General features: G+C 38.3%; 1 protein-coding gene across 1 annotated transcript in view; it reads left to right on the top strand.

The window, feature by feature from the left end:
• Positions 1-20,985, top strand: part of LOC147708599 (alpha-tectorin-like) — a 230,198-nt gene that overhangs the window by 70,148 nt on the left and 139,065 nt on the right. The window contains exon 3 of the mRNA XM_086925366.1: positions 14,655-14,759. Within this exon, the coding sequence (XP_086781492.1) occupies positions 14,655-14,759 (105 nt within the window). The remainder of the gene's footprint in view (positions 1-14,654; positions 14,760-20,985) is intronic.

Genomic DNA, 20,985 nt, shown 5'->3' on the forward strand with positions numbered 1-20,985 from the left:
TTTTTTTGCGATTTCTTAAAATTCCTTAATTGCGATTCACAATTTGCGAATCTCAATTAAGGAATCCCTTCCCATTGATTCCTAGGGGCCTAGAGGCCCATAGGAATGAATGGGAAGTCATTCTCAATTTGCGATTCGCAATTTGCGAATCGCAAATTGAGAATGCAATTTCAAGGGTGCGGGGGGGTCCAAAGGGTCCCCCCGCACCCCTGAAATATAACTTTAAGTGCATTTTTCACACACACATGCCCCAAGGGCAAGTGTGTGTGTAAAAAGAAACTTTCAAAAATGCACTTTTGTGCATTTTTGAAAGTTTTCGCAAATTACCATTAAGGTCAACTTCATGGTAATTTACCTCTCCCTATTTGCGAATTCGCAAATTTAAAATGTTCTTGCATTGCATTTAAGAAATCGCAAATTGCGATTTCTTAAATTCAATTGCAATTTTTGAAATCGCAACATGAATGCAATTTCTAAAATTGCGAAAAACATGATGCATCCCAATTTTGTCAATTGCATTCGCAAACGGCCGAAATTTGCGATTCGCACCGTTTGCGAATGCAAATGACAATGATGCATGTGCCCGCTGATGTATTAGCACAGTCATTCGGGTACTTGGCGGATAATGGCTGGTAGTGGATATGTGTTTATTTCCAGCTCCTGAAACTGCCATTGGTTATTGGCCAGTATCCGTTGAGGGACTTATCATTTAACACTGCTGTTCCCGGGTCTCAGGGAATGTTGCACTTTGATTGAATAACCCAATTTCCCTTTGTGAGCATTTCTCTTTTCGGGTAGCAAATCGAGAAGTTAAGACTAAATCTCAAAGTTGGTGGAAAGTTTGGAATTTGGACTCTATATGACATAACTTAACAAACACAAGAAATTAAACGTTCTAATTCACAAAAGCATTTATGAGTCGGGAAATAGTACTACAAGGGTTTTCTTATATGTGCAAATTTGCATGAAATTTCCAACTCCTTATTAGTAAAAGTGCAAAGAAGGCACAGACCACTCTCTTTTCATTTTATTCTAATATTAGATCTCTGTGGCCAATTCCAAAAGGCATGTAATAGTAAATAAAAGACTACTACAAGAGTACTACTTTTAGTATGCCGAAATGACTTTTTGAATAGGCCACATAATGTTAAGTTAGAGCTAACCCTTTAAAAAGAATTGATTTTTCATTTACACCAATGGAGGTAGGGAAGGTGTAATTGCTTATACTAGAGGTTCTAAGATCTATTCGAGAAACAAAGCCAAACAATATTCTAGCTTCCAAGTGTTAGGTGCAACATTAACGAGTAAGATGGGACCAAATCCATGATTTCAGTCTACGGGTGAGCGGGTAAACAGGCTAAGTACATTGACTATAACCAAAAAGTCTTGAGTAAAGTGAGCAGAACAAACACTAGTGAGCATTTAACTCTTTCTTAGTCTGAAGAGGCTCTAGAGCGGATAAATCCAACTGTGACAACTGTTGAAGGCTACTTGGGAGACTTGCTGTCAAGCCAATGGCTTGGCATAGGACATACTCAAAGAAGTATAAGTGAGGAACAGGTTTGACTATGCTTTTAACCGGGCTTCTCATCATTGTTTCTTCCAGTGTGCTTGCTCAAAGACAAGGAGGTTGTTCTTACCCTTCTTCCCCCCCCCGAGTTGCTTTCCCCAATGATGTTAATGGACCTGGTGCGCCAACTGTTACAACACCTTTTCCTGTCACTAAGTGGGGAAGGTCCTTAGGTGCACGCACCCTGATAGTCAGGCTATAAACCTGTGAAGTGTGACTACTAAAACCGTTCGGAAATGTGTGTCTTGTTCCTTTTATTGTTAGACTAATCTGCACTGACTCGAAAATCCTTCAGTGTTATTTTAAGTAAATTTGTACTAGAGATAGATATGTTTCTCTGCGTTTCAATAATTTGTAGCTTCATCAGGATGATGCCGTCTTCTTTGTTGATTCGTTCATGTTATGTTAAATTGCTTTTGTAAGGCGCGCAGCTACCCAAAAAGGGTTTCCCGGCGCCGGCCAGTGCCCGGAAGTGCATTTTATGTAGTCTTCTCTCTTCCTTTATATGCTGATTTTTACATTGTTTTGCAGATTTTAAGAATGTGTTGTTTTCAGATTTTCTCAAGTTGTGCTTCCAGTTATCACCATATGACCAGTAGCGGTAAATGAAAGCAACAATTGTGCACCAACATAATACGTGTCCAACTCCTATCAGTGCTTGTATTAAATTGCCTGATGATATTGTTTGATCCTATTTCAGCATTTTCACAGGGGTCCAAATGAGACACTCGGGAGAAGATTTATTCAAAAAATAGCACAACACAGTGCTGCATTGTGCTAGAGGGCGAGAACAGAGCCTTATCTATTAAGATATGATGCTGCCCTAATACTGCAGCATGGATGTATGACGTTAGAACGCATACATTGACAACGCGTACCTTTACAACGCGTTCGTAACAACGAAAGTTGTTACCACGCATTGCGCTGGGGGGCGCAAAATTGATTAATTTAATTTACTATTCCAACACCAGTCCCCGTGGATAGTAGGGAAGGTGTTGGGATAGTAAATTAAATCATTTACTATCCTTGAGCGCCCCCCAGTGCAATGCGTGGTAACAACTTTCGTTGTTACGCCCACGTTGTAAAGGTATTCCGTGGTAATGCTTGCGTTCTAAACGCTGCATACCCTGCAGCACAGTTTGTCTATAGCCACACCCATTCCTTTGCACCGAAGTATAAATGTGTGTGCTGTATAGCATAGGTTTTGCATGGGATAAGAACCCTTCCACTAAAAAATAATATGCTGAAACAAACCTTTAAAATCTTCACACATTATAGTGTACGTACAGTACAGCACATATGCAATGCGTGAAATATAAGGAGAAATGAAAAGATTTCTCCTTCCTAGTGCCTGCCTCAAGTAGGCCTTATTTTTGGTGCCAAGCCCTGCCTAACAATTTTAGTAGATATGTTTTTACACCAAAACCATGGGAGATAGTATGGAAATGCCCAATATATCATCCATGGGACGCCCGCTTGATGAAAAGTAGTGCAGAATAGCTCCAAAAAGTATTTTAAAAATGTTTTTCCAGAGCAAAAACGTGTTTTTGGAAAGTAAATAATTTAGCAACATTTAATGCTAATTTGTGTCACTTTGCACCAATGTGAAATGTTGATAAACCTGCCTCTTAGTATGTTGATTGATGAAATACAAAGTATGTGGTTCCTTTTCAGTAAATCTTATTTTCTTAAGAATAAGTTCTCCCTAACTTAAACGACATAGGTTTGAATTATATACATTTGATCTGTTAGCACTAAGCTGGGGTGAGCTACTGCACCAGTTTATGAGAGTGGTTGCTATTTTAGTGGGGGTCTTGTAAAGATAAACCATTTTTTTCCCCAGTGTTATGCCCTGTACCATAAGGTGTGCCAATATTTTCCGTGGCAAGTGTCCAATTCAAAAGGCTGTGGACCTTCCACACATCTTTTAAATGTTGACTCAGAAGATTCTTTTGTGGTGCGGACTAAGAAAGCAGCACTCATTCATAAGCGGTTCTGTCAGTTTGTATTGCACAGCCGACATTGGGGTAGCTAGACAGCCCTTGCACTGGGAATGCACACTCAGAAGCAACACTGTCAACAATGAGAGGCGATTGTGCCTCTCTAAAGCCCCCCATAACAATTTTTTTTATTTGGCCCCTTTAGGTTTCTTCTGGGAGCCCCCCCCCCCGCCCCACACATGATCCAGGGGTTTAGGGTACTGCTACCCTACTCCCTTATATCTTATTTTACTTTTTCAATTTCAGGACACAGAGACAGAGTTCCCGTGTCCGATAATAGCATCCACAACATTTCTCTTCATGTTGTGGCCAGCCAATCAGAGAATGAGATCCTGCAAGACGTGAAGTAGCCTATCCCTTCTGTGAAAGTGAGGCAGGAGATGGGAGAAAAAGCCCCCTTGGTCAATTACATTGCCCTATCATTGAAGTTGTGTGTCTGCAGGACTCCCACACTCCCAACCGTACAGATATCTATACATTTTTAACCTTAATTTCCCAAACATTACTGAATGGATTTACACCAAAATTGTAGTATTCTCTTTATTTCTATCTTAGGTCTGTTCCTTGGAACCTAGAATGCTTAGGTGATGAGTATTCCTATGTATTCAGTTGCTGCCTGGTAGCTGATGGTTAGGGTGTTAAGAATAAACCCTTATCTGTTTCATCATCTTATCTCTGCGTGTATTTACAACTTTTCATTGGCGACGAGGACGGGATACATAGTAAGGAAGAGGAAGAACACCCGAACATCAAGCTAAGTAGTTTGACATTGTTTGTTGAGCTAATTTTTGAATTTCTGGGAAGTTGGAATGAAGATCGTTTTTTTTTTTAAATCTACATAAGGAGTTTGGGTATCACGATCTTCATTATTGACATTCTTACTCAATTTGAGCTTCCCCAGCGGCAGATAATTTAAATAAGGGAAAAAGGGTTTCCCCAGCGGCAGTTGGTTAATTCAGAGGAAGTGTTCTGAAAGTTAAACGAAGGATTACATTAATTTTGTTATGGAAAATAGTAATATTCCTTCTCCTGCGGCTGAATGGTGTAAATGAGAAGTTAGTAACTTAGATTTCCTATCATATTTCAAAGTACTTCAATTTATACTAAAATATGACTTCTCCAGCGGCTGTTTAAAGGAACTGGTTGGGAAGGAATGGAAGTGTTGCTTTGATATCGCAGTGCATTTCTAAAGAAGGAAATTGTGCTGTCTAGTAAGCACAAGAAGCTTCGTTTTCTGTTACCGTTTTCTCTCTGGGCTGAACGGCAAATCTGCGGAACGAGCTCCTTCTTCGTCGGCGTTTGTTTCAGTGTGATGACGTCGTAGAATGAGGAATGGGAGTTGGCGAAGGGCACGCATGAATCATCGAGAGAACTCGAGCGGCAGTGTCATCTAAGGCGGGGGTTCAAAGGGCACGCATCAATCATCGTGAGAGCTGGAGCGGTGGTTTCTCTTCGTGTGTAAAAAGAAACGTCATATTTGAACTGCCTGAGCTCTGTGTGAAATAAAACGTGTGTGCACATTCATTTGCGTGGCAGTTTTACTGCATTAAAGAAACAAAGTCAAATGGATTTGAAAGAACCAGTGAGGAATTCGTTGTGGTAATTTAGGGAAAAGAAAAGGCTATGTTTAGTTGTTTTTTTTTAAATGCACTTACATTACATATTTTAGACTCATTTAAAGCAGAAGAATTATGTCTATGTAATAAGTATTAGTGTCTAATATTTAACAACTGTCTGAGGAAGATAAGAATTTTGTTCTTGTTTAATAATTTTTGCATTGCGCATTTAATTCCTAATTTGTTTAAATTTAGGTATGCAGAACGTAACAACTCCTCCGTTTTTTTTGAGTGATCCTGGTGAGCATAGGATAAAATGGAGTAAATGGAAAAAGATTTTTGCGCATTATGCTAGAGTTTGTGGCGCAAATTAAAGTGCAGAACGAAAATATTCTTTATTAATGCATTGTCTTGGTGGGGAAGGGCAAGAGGTTTTAGAAAATTTGCCTGCTTTGTCTCATCAGGAACAGAGGAGTTTAGATGAATATGAGGTTTATTTGTTACAACTAGACAAGCATTATTTACCTCGTGTAAGTACCATAATGGAAAGATATCATTTTGGTAGAAGGGAGCAAGGTAAAGAAGAGTCAGTTGAGGAATATCTAACTGCTTTGAGAAAATTATCTTCGACTTGCAAGTTTGGTCCTGCTAATGAAGAACGTTTAAGAGATCAGCTAGTGTTGAAATGTAGAGAGGATAAAATTAGAGAAGAGTTATGGCTCAAAGATGAACCACCCCTTGAGGAGGTTGTAAGTATTGCCAAGAGGGTCGAACACATGATCAAATGTGTTGATGAATTAAAACATGACAAAGGGAAGTCAGAGGAAAAGGTAGAAAAGTTAGAGGTGAAGGAACATGTTTCACAGGTTAAGGAGGTGAAAGAAAGTAAGGTCTCGGTAAATGAAAAAGGAAAAGAGGAAGCCTCTTTGTCAGCTGTAACCTGTTATAGATGTGGAAAATCTGGTCATAAAGCGAACTCAAGGTTCTGTCCTGCGACGAGTTTTCTCTGTCATGGGTGTGGGAAAAAGGGTCATTTTGTGAAGTTTTGTAAATCTAAGGAAAAGAAAATTGGAACTAAAGAGATCAAAGAAATTATATGTCAAGTGAAGGACAAAGAAGAAAAGGACTATCAAACCGATTTTGATTCAAACAGAGTTGGTTGATACTATTAGAAACCTTGCATCGCCAAAGAATAAGGAGGAGGTTATTTCCTTTCTTGGAATGGTGGAATATTATGGAAAGTTCATCAGAAATTTAGCTGGTAAATCTGGAGGATTAAGAGATCTTTTGGGAAAAAACAAGGAATTTAAGTGGTCGGATGTATGTCAAAGTGAGTTTGAGGACATCAAGAGAGACTTAGTTGCTGCTCCCGATTTGCAAGCTTGTTCCTTTTGAAGAGACATGTTATCACAAATGCTAGTTCTAAGGGTTTGGGGGCGATTTTGAAACAGAGAAGGAATGGACAAGAGAAGCTTATTGCTTGTGCTTCAATGAGTTTGAGAGGTGCAGAACTGAACTATTCAGTCATTGAGAAAGAAGCTTTGGCCATATTCTGGGCTTTGAATAAGTTTAGGAATTTTCTGTGGGGTCAGAAATTTAAAGTTTGTTCTGATCATAAACCTCTAAGGGAGATTTTCATGGTGAAAGGTTTGGATAATGTTTCTTCAAGGATCAGAAGATGGGTGATTGGTCTTCAAGTATTCTGTTTTGATATAGACTATATACCTGGTGTGGAGAATGTATCTGCAGATTGTCTTTCACGTCTTGTTGATGACTCTCGTGAAGTTGTTTATGAGGAAATGGATTGTGAAAGTGAGGTAAATGTTTGTGAAATTACTTCAGTTGTTATACTTGAGGAGGAATGGTTGGAGGAATGCAGTAAAGATTGTGAGATTAATAGTGTAATTGCTTCTGTAACAAGCAATACTGATTTTGACAAAGTTTTGTCTAAGGTGTGGCATTTGATCAAGAATGAGTTGTCTGTGGAGAATGGAGTTCTTTTAAGGGGTTCAAAGTTAATTCCACGAGTTCTTTGAGGAAAAGGTTGATTGAAGAGGCGCATCAAGGACATAAGGGAATTGTAAAAACAAAGGAAAGGATTTGTTGTTCTTTTTGGTGGCCAGGGATGGATTTGGAAATCGAAAGAGAGGTGAGGGAATGTTTTTATTGTAAGGTTAGTTATAAAAATTTTAGTTTCTCGTACTGCCCCTATGATCTGTCGCGATCTTCCATGTGGACCTTGGGAGGATATTGCCATTGATATTGTGGGTCCACTTTCAGGTGAGCATCGAACTCCTTATTTGTTGGTTTTGAATGATCGCTATTCAAGGTGGGTTGAGATTTCTTCTGTTTCTGAGGTAACCTCTTCTTCTGTTATTGATTTTCTAAAGGAAATTTTTAAAAGAGAGGGTCTTCCGAAATCTCTGTTGTCGGATAATGGTCTGCAGTTTTGCTCTAGTATGATGTCTAATTTTTTGTTGTCTTGTGGCATTCAACACAAAAGATATTCTGTTTATCACCCAGAGACGAATGGAACCATTGAAAGGTTTAATAGGGTGATAAAGGAGAATATTCAACTTTCAAGGGTGAATGCGTTAGATTGGAAGGAGGAATTGCAGAAGTGTATTCTAGCACATAGGTTTTCACCACAGATGTCTACCATGAGAACTCCATTTGAGTTGTTTAAAGGAAGAACTCCTAATACTAGTTTGAGTCCGGCATGGATGTTCTGGGGAAAAGGTGTAAAGGATAATGGTATTGGTGAATGGAGGCAAAGAGAGATAAAACTGCGACTGAAAAATAAGATGAGTTTTGATGAAAGGAAAAGGGTGCAAGAAGGGAGAGTTGAAGTTGGGGATGAAGTAAAGGTCAGGGCTCCGGTAGGTTCTTTGTCCTGGTCCAAATACTCCTGTCCCATGAAGGTTATCAAATGTTTTAGAAATTCAGTGAAGTTGGAAAATGGTAAAATATGGAATTTAAATCGTGTTGCAATAGTTAAAAAATGCAATTCTGATATGGTCACTTGTGCACGTCAAAACATCTCTTCTAATGGCACAATGGTGCCTTCAAGTAGATCAAGTTCACGTGTTAGAAAAGTGCCAATTTATCTCAGGGATTACACCACTTGAAAGCTCTTCACATTTCTTGTGTTGTGATTCTTTTTCCTGTATACTGTGCTAAGTTGTAATTTTGATGCCTGTTTCCTAATGTTATTACATTTGTATTATATCTGCAAGTACTATCTTATTGTAAGAAAGAGGATGTGTAGTATTCTCTTTATTTCTATCTTAGGTCTGTTCCTTGGAACCTAGAATGCTTAGGTGATGAGTATTCCTATGTATTCAGTTGCTGCCTGGTAGCTGATGGTTAGGGTGTTAAGAATAAACCCTTATCTGTTTCATCATCTTATCTCTGCGTGTATTTACAACTTTTCACAAAAAAACACTCATTCAGAGTAAAGCTCCAGCTGTCTGCTAAATTTTCTGTAATCCTATTTAGCTGTTTTGGTGATAGAGCTGTTAAAAAATCCCTGTTATTTTGCATGGGAATATTGTGTTTTGGGGCCCTACCTTTTTCTTCGCCCCGCTTGATGGATCACCCCAAAGCTTTCCACAAAGGAGCTGAGATGCATGAACATTTTTTTGGGATACTTTCATGAAGATTCACAATTGGCACAAAGTTACTAATATACAAAAAATTGATTACCTATGGTAACTAGGTCCTAACTATAACTACATAGCGGCGACCGCTATAGCGTAATTTAAATCCATATTTAAATATAGATAACAACAAATATACATACAAGTGAGAATGAACATTTTAAGCAAACAACTTTGCTTTGCAATGAAAAGTAGTTTGATAAGTAGAAAGAAAGCTGGGGCATGGGCCCCACCTGAATTTCGTATGTATGCTACAAGAGGGATTTTTGTGGTGCATCATCAATGAGGAAAAACATTCTAATGGGCCACTCTATTCTTCTGTCCCTAGATCCCGGAAATGTTAGCCAAAATATCCAGTTACAAAAAATATAGACAAACTTTGAAATGTTTAGAGAAGAACATGCTATCAGTAATCTTACAACTTAATTTACAAGGTTTTAACACTTATAATACACTTCAATTCTTAGGGTTTTTTTCAAGACTGCAATTTTTACCAAATAGAAACATCTTCTGGAACCTCCTCAAACTAACTGAGAAGATTCACATACAGATGTACTAAACGACCACATGGGAAACATATCTGGAATGTGGTGATAGAAAAGAAAACCTAATATTGGAGAAGCAGTGATAAAAGAGGTCAACAAGATTTTCGATATAGATGCCCCCAACCTTCTTAGTTATATTCTACTGGGCCAAGCTAATCCACTAACATACCCACTGTTCTCCCACAAACAAAAAGCAATAGTGACAACGCTGTGTGTGGCTAAACAGGTTATTACTGCTAAATGAGGCACCAACTCCATCTCTGACCATCTTGATTGGCTAATCAAACTATGGGACATTGTAGGGATGGAGAAACGCACATCATTCATAGTGTTATATCCAAAGTATTACATCTATATGTAATCAGCCTAGGTCCTCCTAGCTGCTCAGCCAGAGTGAGAGATGGTAATGGAATGTTGGTGTGACTGTGACTCGTGGAATGCCTGGGTGCCTGTGTGGATGAGTGGTGACAGTTGGAGATGGGCTGAGCAGCTAGGCAGGCTGCTCTTGTTGGGGCTGGTGTAGGAGATGTGGAAGCTGGTACATGACTGAACTAAGAGTGATTTACCCTGAACTGGAACTTATAAAGAAGACTTGAAATATACAACATAGTTTCCAGTGTCTCAATGCGCAGGGTACAACATTTATTTTGGTGACGAGGCTGCACAGTTGTGAGTTATGGACTAACTCAGTGAAACTTATTCACAGGAGCCACACAGGAGCGGTGTGGTTCTGCAAAGATTGGCGTTTTGTTGGCACATAGAAACTACAGTATGCTCATTGAATGCTGTAGAAGTAATGTGCCTGGGGATCCAATCTCCTAGTGGGTGGACATCACAGTGTATCCCTAAGGTGAGGGGTAAGGTTGGGTTTGATTCCCAGTTAATGATCCCTATTTGGGTGGTAGGTATATGGATGAGCTCACTTATACCTGTGGGTGTCATTCTCACCTTCATGTACAAGGGTACTTTTTTTGTCATCTCACGCTGCACGTTTGCTTTGATCTTTGTCTTATCGTGTTTGTAAGTCGCCCTGTGCATTACTTGTTGTTCTGTGTATAAGTCGCCCTGCGCATCACGTGTTGTCCTGTGTAGGTCGCCCCGTGCTTCAGATATTGTTGTGTGTAAGTCGCCCTGCTCCTCACTGTGTGTACTCTCTGTTTGGCCCATTTTGTGGTACGCGTGTATTTTTTGGTGTTGGTTCACCCTTGTTGTCTGTTTCTGGCCTCAGGTGTTAGTCGTGGGGTGTGTCCACCCTTCACTACATTATTTTCCAATGTTTTTTTTGGAAAGGATGGGGTTATTGCAGGCAATTTTATTATTGCTTGGTATTTATTATTGCCGGACAGTTTTATTCCTTCCCAAATTTACGCAGTGTTTCTACGCTGGCGAAGTTGCTATTAGTTTGGCTTCTCTGCGTTTTAACATTGTTTCTGATTTAATAATTTATTTCACAGTTTGAAATGTCTTAATAATTTTCATGAGGGAGGATGGGGGATATTGATGCACATTCTATATGTCGTATTTTGCCCATCTTTTCTTGATTTGCATTGTTCACTCTCTTGTGATGTTTTGCCTTTAGTTGCATCCCTGAGTTATAAACATTACTGCTTTCTTGTGTATAGTTCTCTCTTTAGAATGGTAATTTTTGTTTTCATTTTAAAAGGAAAGGGATAATGTTATATCCTAAGTATTACATTTATATTTAATCAGCCTAGGTCCTCCTAGCAGCTCAGCCAGAGTTGGAATGGAATGTTGGTGTGACTATGATGCATGGAATGCCTGGGTGCCTGTGTGGATGAATGGTCGCAGTTGGAGATGGGCTGAGCAGCTAGGCTGGCAGCTCCTGGTGTGGCTGGTGTAGGAGATTTAGAAGCTGGTACATGGCTGAACTAAGACTGATACTACCCTGCACTGGAACCAATAAAGAAGAATTGAAATATACAACATGGTTACCAGTGTCTCAATGCGCAGGGTACAACTCATAGACAGTGTAAACCTCTGCAATAGGACACAGTTTGGGCCTCCTGCATCCATTTAGATGCATGTGAATTCTGGGAACCAACTTGCCTGCAATAACTCCAGAGTTCTTCGACTTCTACAAAATGAGAAATAGAGCGCTCACCTTAACATGTATTGATAGACTTGCTACCGGTGCCAGGTGGCAACATACCCTCACCACGCTGAATCTGAGAGGACAATGATACTATCTAGATAACCCCCTCTGCCCCCGGTCCAACTCTTTCGTTGTTATTCTCCCCCACCCTGCTCTTGATCTATCAACCATATTTGCAGACCAGCTTGGTGAACCTTCTAAATACAACATGTTGTGTGGTAACATATAAAGCGCTCTTTACAAGAAGGATTATGTATTATGCAACTTTATTATTTTTAGTCACTGTGTATTTGGACTGTTTTGAGAACCAATTGCAGGAGGATCATCCACTTTGGGACAATTTCTGTTAATCTTGGACAAGGATGAATTCCTAATGTGCAAAAAGATCACAATGTTAATCTGTTGATGCTCTATTTTACTGTTTTTCAATTGATGCACACAAATAATACATGTAAAGCAATATTGTCATGACTTTTGAGAGTGTTGTTTGGTACAGCTTGCCCCTAAACCATGCATTTTGCATGTCTCTTGTATACCTTAAAACGTACTAATCGCTTAGGGTACTGTTGGAGGACAACTGAAGAGTTTTCTCCTCAATTTTCCCACTTTTGCCCTCGTTAGAACTCAAACTGTTGCTTAATTGGAGTTGGAAGTTGCCGGTGGGGCCCACCTGCATTTATTTTTGGGCACTGTCATCAGAACAAGAGAAAGAAGACAAAAAGCAGGGGAACGAGAAAGGAGAGAAACAGTGTCAGAAAGAGAAAGCAGGGATGAAAAATAATCTACAAGAGTGAGATAAAGATTCAAGACATGCAGGATGGTAGATGAGAGCGGCAAGAGGTGGAATCAAGACTATGCAGCTTTGGTATTCAGCAATCCAGCTATTTGGCTGCACCGGGGAGATAACCCTGAAAAAAACCTTTAAGCCCCAGCAATTTTGCGTTCACAAATGAATCACTGACTGGAACACTATGCTAGTGCTATATGAAACCTTAACAGCACAAGTCTAGCGGATCTACCATATATCCCAGAGAATGATTATCATTTTGAAAAACAGGTATGTATAAGTTTACCTGCATCCGTTGTTTTGAAAATAAAGGCCTGGCCTGGCACATGAATTTTAGAGCACTAGCGTAATGCTTGACGTTATAGGGCTGTCCTTGAATTCTATACATAGTTCAACCCAAGGAGCAGCAGCTACAAGAAACTTATGGTATATGGAAGAATATTTTTACCTATCTATATTTTGGCCGTCCTATTTCCATCTCTCTAGATACACTTTGCACGGCTAATTTGTTTGATTCTATGATTGTAATTTATTCATGCATACATTCCAATAGACCCGATTTGACAAAAAAATTGCTCTATTTTGGCTATCTCTCATTTAAAACTGCCTCTCCTTCAATAAATGTCAATGGGAGAAATACATTCTCCCGATTATTATTATTTTTTTTTAAATCTTTTACTTTCCTCTTCCAAAATCTTGGCATGTCTGCTTCATAGGTCAGTGCGTGGGAGTACCCCAGGCTTGAAAGTGACACACCTGGCTTCAAAATATATTTCTAATTGGCTTGTCTAGGAATCTAAAGGAAGTTCTATTTATTTACCCTATGGACGTCAATTCACCGAAATGCCAGTGGTAGCGGAAGTGACTTCACATGCCCCTTGACCTTCACCTTCTCTCACACATGCACATGCATACTCATAAACACGCATTCATACATACACACACTCTCACATACACACACACTCCGTCTCTACATGCACACACATTAACACATTCTCTCTTATAAAACCACCTCAAATCTGCAAACATGCACACAACATACCTACATTTAAAAGCATTTTTTTACTTACAAGGCAGATGATGTCACATCAAGCCGCTGCTAAAAGAGTTGCACTGGCTTCCAGTGGAGCAACACTCCAAGTTTAAAGCTGGCTGTATTCTTTTTAGAGCCTTGCATGGGACTGGCTCTAAGTACAGTTCATCAAAAATCCAGAAGTACATTCCCCATCGTACTTTAAGATCTATGCACATGAACTACTTAGAGGTCCCAGTTTTTAGATGCAAAAGAACAGGAGGCTCACGCTTCTCAATATTAGGACCCAAACTTTGTAACACTCTTCTGCCCCCGTTGAGACTCGAGTCAGACCTCTTTCATTTTAGGAAGATGTTGAAGACCTGGCTCTTCACCCAAGGTTACAGCTAGACCTGGACCATCCTTACCAGTAACTCTTTTTGGAAAGTAACTCCTCCAGCGCCAAGAAACCTGTTGGTGAACGAGCGCTATAAACGTTCCTATTAACATAACATAACATACCTTACCTCAGCTGCCAGGGAAAGCATTATTCCAGCTAGTTGTACTCCAGTTTTTATTAAATTAATAGCGAACAATGTAATATCATTTAATTTTAGTATAATAACAAATTGCCAAAAAGCGAGAAGAGTGAAGCCCCCACTGATGTCCATAAAGACGAGCTGCTTCTGTCCCTGGCACAGATTTTACTAATGCTGACGCAAGGGGTCACTAGGTTTTGCAAAGGTAGTGCCAGGTGTCACAAGGGACATGCCAGAGGTCACAGCAGCGACTCCTGGCGACCACTAAATGGCATCCATGATTCACCCTCTTGACTCTACATTTAAATCCCATGTGGCCTGTAATTGGGAATGACGTCTTCTATTCTGCTGTGTCATCCGCATGACTGTGATTAAAATTGCGTCATTTGATTACATACAGAAACTCCTAGCAGTTTCTGGCGTGCAGTGTCAGTGGGCAATCATGTTCCCTCAGATGGCCTTCCCCTGGAAAGATGCACACATTTAGCATTTGCCCTTATGAGTGAATACAGAAAATGCATCTAGAAATTTTGCAGGACCAACAAATTCTGATGTTTTTCCTGTCAGTTGTACTCACGCCTCTAAAGTATTTCAAACTCATGCTGGGAAGTCAAACTTTCAGCAGTCCTGCTTAGGGGCTTGCAATGTCAGGTGTTTCTTTGCATTTTGTGAACAATGCACAAATCTTTTTCAGTTGCCTTTTTTATTTTTTTATCAGCCTTTCCTTTTAAATTTTAACATAGGCTCTCTGAAGACCGTATTATCATCTCATGTAATTGTGACCTGTAATGTAACTTTTCCTGTACTATAATTTGGTGTTCATGGATTGGTAAAATAATTGGATGAAATGTAAAATAGCTCTTTTCTTTTCAGATATGGGACCTTCATCTAAATGATCCCGAATGCCGTGGCACTGAAATTGGACCTGTGTATGTGTTCAGCATTAGGACCAACTTTACAGACTGTGGAACTATCACGGTAATCTGTGCATTTAATTGCGATTTCTAAGTACATGACAAAGCAGGATAATATATACAAAGTATATATATATATATATATATATATATATATATATATATATATATATATATATATTATATGTGTGTGTGTGTGGGGGGGGTGTATATATATATATATATATATATATATATATATATATATATATATATATATATATATATATATTATATGTGTGTGTGTGTGGGGGGGGGTGTATATATATATATATATATATATATATATATATATATATATATTCACAGAAAAAACCATAGGTTATAGTCCATATATAGTTAGGAATTTGCATTTACAAAACCTTGAAAATTCAATGAAAAAACCATTGGTTATAGAACATATATAGTTAGGAATTTGCATTTACAAAACCTTATTTTACTCGCATAAAACCATTGAAATTCCATATATAGTTAGATGCGCTAACTATATATCGCGCACCCGCAATCCACTGCTGATGATGTCACATATTACATCATTCATGACATGGTCAGTGACATCACTGATGACATCACTGATGACATCTCAAATGACATCACTGATGACATCACTGAGGACATCATCCAGTGACTGTGTGTTTCTGTAAAGTTTAAATATGTTTTACATATTGAAGAATGAGTAGATGTAGAAGTGTCTGGATGAAGGATTTAGTAGGTGCGTGACTGACTGTATGAGTGAGTGATCAAATGTGTCTCACTAAGTGCATGGGTTAGTGACTAAACTGTCTTAATTTGTGCATCATTATGTCTGTTGTTCTGTAAACTGTTGCATGTGTTGATCAGTAGCTATAGGAGTAACTATATGGGTTATTGATTGATTGTCGAAGTATTTGTATGGGAGACTGAGTGTGTGTTTGGCTGGCTGGGAGATGTATGACTCTGTGGAGATCAATGTGTTCTTGTATCAATGATTGTATAAGAGAGTAATTATGTGTTAGTATATGTTTGAAAATGTAAGGTACTCTATGTTTAACTGTATTGATTAGAAAATGGAAGTGTGATTGATTCTTTACAGGACTGACTAGGTGTGTGAGTAACTCCATGGATGAATGGCAGAGTGTGAGTGTCTGTATAGGTGTATGAGTGCATATGATAGTGTTGTAAAGATGAGTGATTGTATGTATGAATGATTGTATGGGTGAATGAGTGAATCTGTGTGTAGACATTGGAATCAGTGAGTGTGTATGTAGTAACTAGTATTGGTGTGTCAATGGTTTAAAAAATTATATTCTGTATTTTACACTGGATGTAACAGAGGTTATATTAAAGTGTGAGGAGATGCATTGTATTGTCACATGAATGATATCATCAGTGATGTCATCAGTGATGTCATTTGAGATGTCATCAGTGATGTCATCAGTGATGTCATTTGAGATGTTATCAGTGATGTCATTTGAGATGTCACCAGTGATGTCATCAGTGATGTCATTTGAGATGTCATCAGTGATGTCATCAGTGATGTCACTGACCATGTCATGAATGATGTAATATGTGACATCATCAGCAGTGGATTGCGGGTGCGCGATATATAGTTAGCGCATCTAACTATATATGGAATTTCAATGGTTTTATGCGAGTAAAATAAGGTTTTGTAAATGTAAATTCCTAACTATATATGTTCTATAACCAATGGTTTTTTCATTGAATTTTCAAGGTTTTGTAAATGCAAATTCCTAACTATATATGGACTATAACCTATGGTTTTTTCTGTGAATTTCATTGGTTTTTTAAAAGCTAACATCTGTAGCTGTAAAATGTATTCTACTTTAAAACCCAAAATATATTTTAGATGTTTATTGATAATTTTAATTGAAATATTTTTTTTCTTCGCTTCCGGTAAGCGAACCGGGAAGCTTTCCGTTAGCTCATCTTGATGCCGCGATCTAGTACGCGAACCGGTAAACGTTACGTTAGCGGAACTGTGACGCGTCGCGGAAGCGCGACGTATCATTGTCGCGTAATGCGTCTTATGACGCGCCGCTTTAGCGCTCCCGAAAGTGCTCGGGACCGCGAACCGGAAACGATGCGGGACGCGGCGCGCACCGCGTAACGTGAGCGGAACAAGTCATGTGACTTGTTTATCAAAGTTTTCATTGGTTCATTTCACTTTTGGTTTCCAAATGATGTATGACTACGTCATGTGACCTAAAAATAACACTTTTCATTGGTTCCGAACTTTTGCTTTTCCAAAATCACGTAAACCCCTTCTTCTTTCCTCACTCTGACTTTCATCTTGGTGAGAGAAAGACCATTTTCAATTTTGATTGCAATGGCTTCTATCTTTGCTTCAGCTGGTGGACCCCCACCACCACCTCAACCTCCTCATGACAAGAGAGGACCACCATCTCAATTCATCTCAAACAGAGAGGAGGAAGAAGACGACTTAGAAGAAGAGGACACTGATGAACCTGAATTTATTCAGGAGTTGCCCCGTGTTTCCGGAAGGAAAACAAGTTTCATTTGGCAATTTTTCTCAATTCCTCGAGGGGAGAAGAAGGTTAATGCCAAATATGCCACCTGCCTAATTTGCAAAAAAAGATTATCTCGAGGCACAGAGAAAAAGTATAGTATGGGCAACTATACTATGCATCGCCATATGGTCAGGTGGCATCCATTAAATTACAGCCGGGCAGAGTTAAGGGATCTGCAAGATAATCCCCCGACAACTCCTGTGGCCAAATCAACTTCTAATATATCTTTGACTGTAAGAGAGGCACAGGAAACTGTGCCAAACATACAGCCAAACTTCAAGCACATGAAGTTAACGTGCATACATTGTGGTGCTATGCTCTCATGTGGCAACATGAGCGTAAACTTAATAAACTTGGTGTTTGATAACCATAACTGCCCTAACACACCCAAGCAGTAATTTTTTCTTTGCTCCTGTTGAGCCCTTTTCAATGCCTGTTTTTTTGTTGTTTCCCCTCCATGAAAAACACAAAAAAAACATAAAACTGTTCTAAAAATACAAAAAAAACAAAAAATGTTCTGAAAAAAAATAAAAAATAAAATAAAACAACAAAAACATAAAAAAAGTTCTTTTCAGAACTACCTCCCCTTTCAAATAAAATTGCTAGAATGTTTAACACTCTAGCAAGCTCTATTTCTTTTGGTTCGCTTCAAGTTCGCTGCCCGGTTCGCGAACTTGAAGCGAACCAAAAAAATATTTTTTTTAAAAAAAGAAGAGTTAGTATAAGGGAAGTAAACAGAGAGTAATGTAAAAAGAAAGACAGCTATAGAGAGTAAATCAGAGATAGTGTTTAATAGATCTATATATTAATTCAGGATGACGATAAGGTGTGATGTCTCGTGAGGTTTGTTTAAGGTGAGACCTACTCAGGGTTACAGATCAATTTTACACTTGTTGAAGAATACAGAGCAGATAAAGCATGTGAAGGCCTACCAATGAAGTAAATCATGTCCTCTTATTACATCATTCATGACATGGTCAGTGACATCATCAGCAGTGCATTGCGGGTAAAAAGAGTAGAAAACATTTACCTTATAATTCTTGTTACCTTTTTTAAATATTTTTTCATACTTTCAATCTGTAAAAGAGAAAACAAACATTTCCAAAAATATTACTACATGTATTTAAAAATTACAAAAGAAAAGGGAAAAGGTTCAAGAAGAAACACTTTTTCAACAATTTTGACATTTACAGAAGCCTCTGCTTCTCTACGTCCCCTACACAATCCTAAAGATATATATTTTAAATAAACAGTATCTTCATGCTGATGAACTGAGACCTATTTTGGAACATGGTACTTCTTTTGCACTGCTGATGTCTCACAATAGTGATGCAATAGCAGCGCAAAAAAGATGTAAAGCCATCATAAAATTGTCTCTAATATTTTAAATGATAGTTTCAGGATGCAAATAAGATGTGTGCTTTGAAGAGCTTTCTTTGAGGTGAGGCCTATTCCTTTTTAAAAAAAAAAACAGTACCCGGAAATACAGCACTATAAGCATTAAAATTGACACTTACAGAAGACTCAGTTTTTCCATATCTACCTCACATTTCTAAATGTATATCATAAGTACAAACAGAAGAACATTAATTATACATGTTATATGGTTTATTTTTGCTGTTCTCAGAATGTATCAAATTTCACTTAAATCAGTGACTTGAACATATTCACCATGTAACAGCGGGGAAAAAAAAACACAATCAAAATGACTGTGTTTAAAAAACCCATACAACCTAAGAAATCTGATTTCAAAACTCCTTAAAATTAACTTACTTTCAATGACGTCGAAGGATCTCCTATGAACAGCATTCACTCTGTTGTGCTATAAATATTTTCAGCCCGCCACTTTCTGAAAGAAAACCTCCATCGATACGAAAAATATGTTACATAGAAGAAAAGACTTCTCTCATTCTATCACATGTTTCCACTAGGCCAAATCATGTTGCCGCGATTCGCTACTCTTGTAATTCTTCCAATCAAATCCCGACATTTTCTATTTTCGCAACTTTCAAAAAGAATACATTTAAGATTATTTTCACAATCCTGGACTACTAATATCTTACCCTTCTTTGTCACTCATGTTCTCCTTTTCCTATGACACTGATACTGCTTACTATGAAGCAGACTTACTTGCATCAGGTTTATATAGTTGGATTTTTAAATTGACATTATAATTAAAAGTTTTGGACCAATAATCTAGACAGCATTGCAGACTTACATTCCCTCTACTTCATGAACCTTTTGCAATTCTTCACAGGAAATCCCGAGATTCTTTCATTAAAAGTTTGGTTTTAAAAACACCAGGTAAGAATTTTTAAGGTCAAACGGCAATTTTTTTTGGAAAGTTACAACGGAATCATTGCAGAATGACCAGCCGTTTCGAGACTTTAAATAAGCTGTATAATGTCCTGATGTTGTTGAAGGACCATCGTGATAGATAATTGCTACAGTTACAAAAGTCCTTCCTGATATTGAAAGCTGAGAAGCCACAAAATTTTTTATTAAAGTTGACAATTTTGATCCATCAGGCCTACATCGTTGAATCATTAAAATGACATACTGTCCATATCTACGTATAAATAATGTTGACATCATTTCAGATTTACATTGGCTACACTCCATGTTGTGATCCGCTGCATTTACTAGCTTATTAAAGGAGACTGATTTACTGTCTGGCAAAGTTAAATATATAAATCTTTCTGAGTCTACACTAGTAGTACTTGATACCCTACAATTCTCGCAGTCATGCTGCCATTGATAAGAAAGCCCAAACAGGTGATCTACATCTACACCCTCATCTTGCAATACATCAAGCATATACATTAAAAACTCCTGACAATCTTGCTGATTATTTTCAGAGAAGTCTGTTTGCCCTGAACATTCATCTAACAGATAACGAACTTCAGACACACTTTCTACTTTTGTTCGATCACTGCTACATTTCTCGAAAACAGAATTCAATAAACAGCATAAAATTTGTTCTGAATTCAACAGAATCTGTTCTTTTAAACTCTCTAGTGAAAAGAGAACATTAACCACTACATTTGCATAGCAGTTGACACCAGAACTGTTTTCAAATTGAAAACCGACAACATCTTCAACAGAATCCACTTTCTTTCTGCTAACAATTTTCGGTTCATTGACTTTTAGTCTTTTTGCAACAACCTCCCTACTATTACTGATATTTCTACGTTTGCGGCCTACCACACGTTTCTCAAACAAAGGATATTGAGGCAAATGTGGCGCATACTCTCTTCTTAACCTATTGTATTCCTTAACACAATCTAGATCCGCACAAATGTTTGTGACATCACAGTCAATCAAGTACAATCCTGATAAAGTTCTAACTCGTGACAATGCCACATATGCCATACCCTCCTTGAACACAGAACTGCCAATATTCACCAATGCACTGTCTACACTTAAACCTTGCGATTTATGAATTGTTACCGCATATGCCAAGCAAACAGGAAACTGTTTACGGCGAACATATAAGTCTTTAACAAGCAAAAACCTAGCAGAACAACGACCAATTAGCTGTACTTCCTCAATGCCATCAAATTTAATTTTTAAAAATTTTATTCCATCTCTATTTCTGTACTTCTCAAAATCAACAACATTACCCATTGATCCATTTACCAGACCTCTTTCAACATGTAAATTTCTTCTCAAAATGATTCGGCAATTTAAACACACATTCAAAGTCTTTTCAAAACCCGCTGT

The sequence above is a fragment of the Lissotriton vulgaris genome, chromosome 6 (genome assembly GCF_964263255.1).
Source record: "Lissotriton vulgaris chromosome 6, aLisVul1.2, whole genome shotgun sequence".
NCBI lineage: Eukaryota > Metazoa > Chordata > Amphibia > Caudata > Salamandridae > Lissotriton > Lissotriton vulgaris.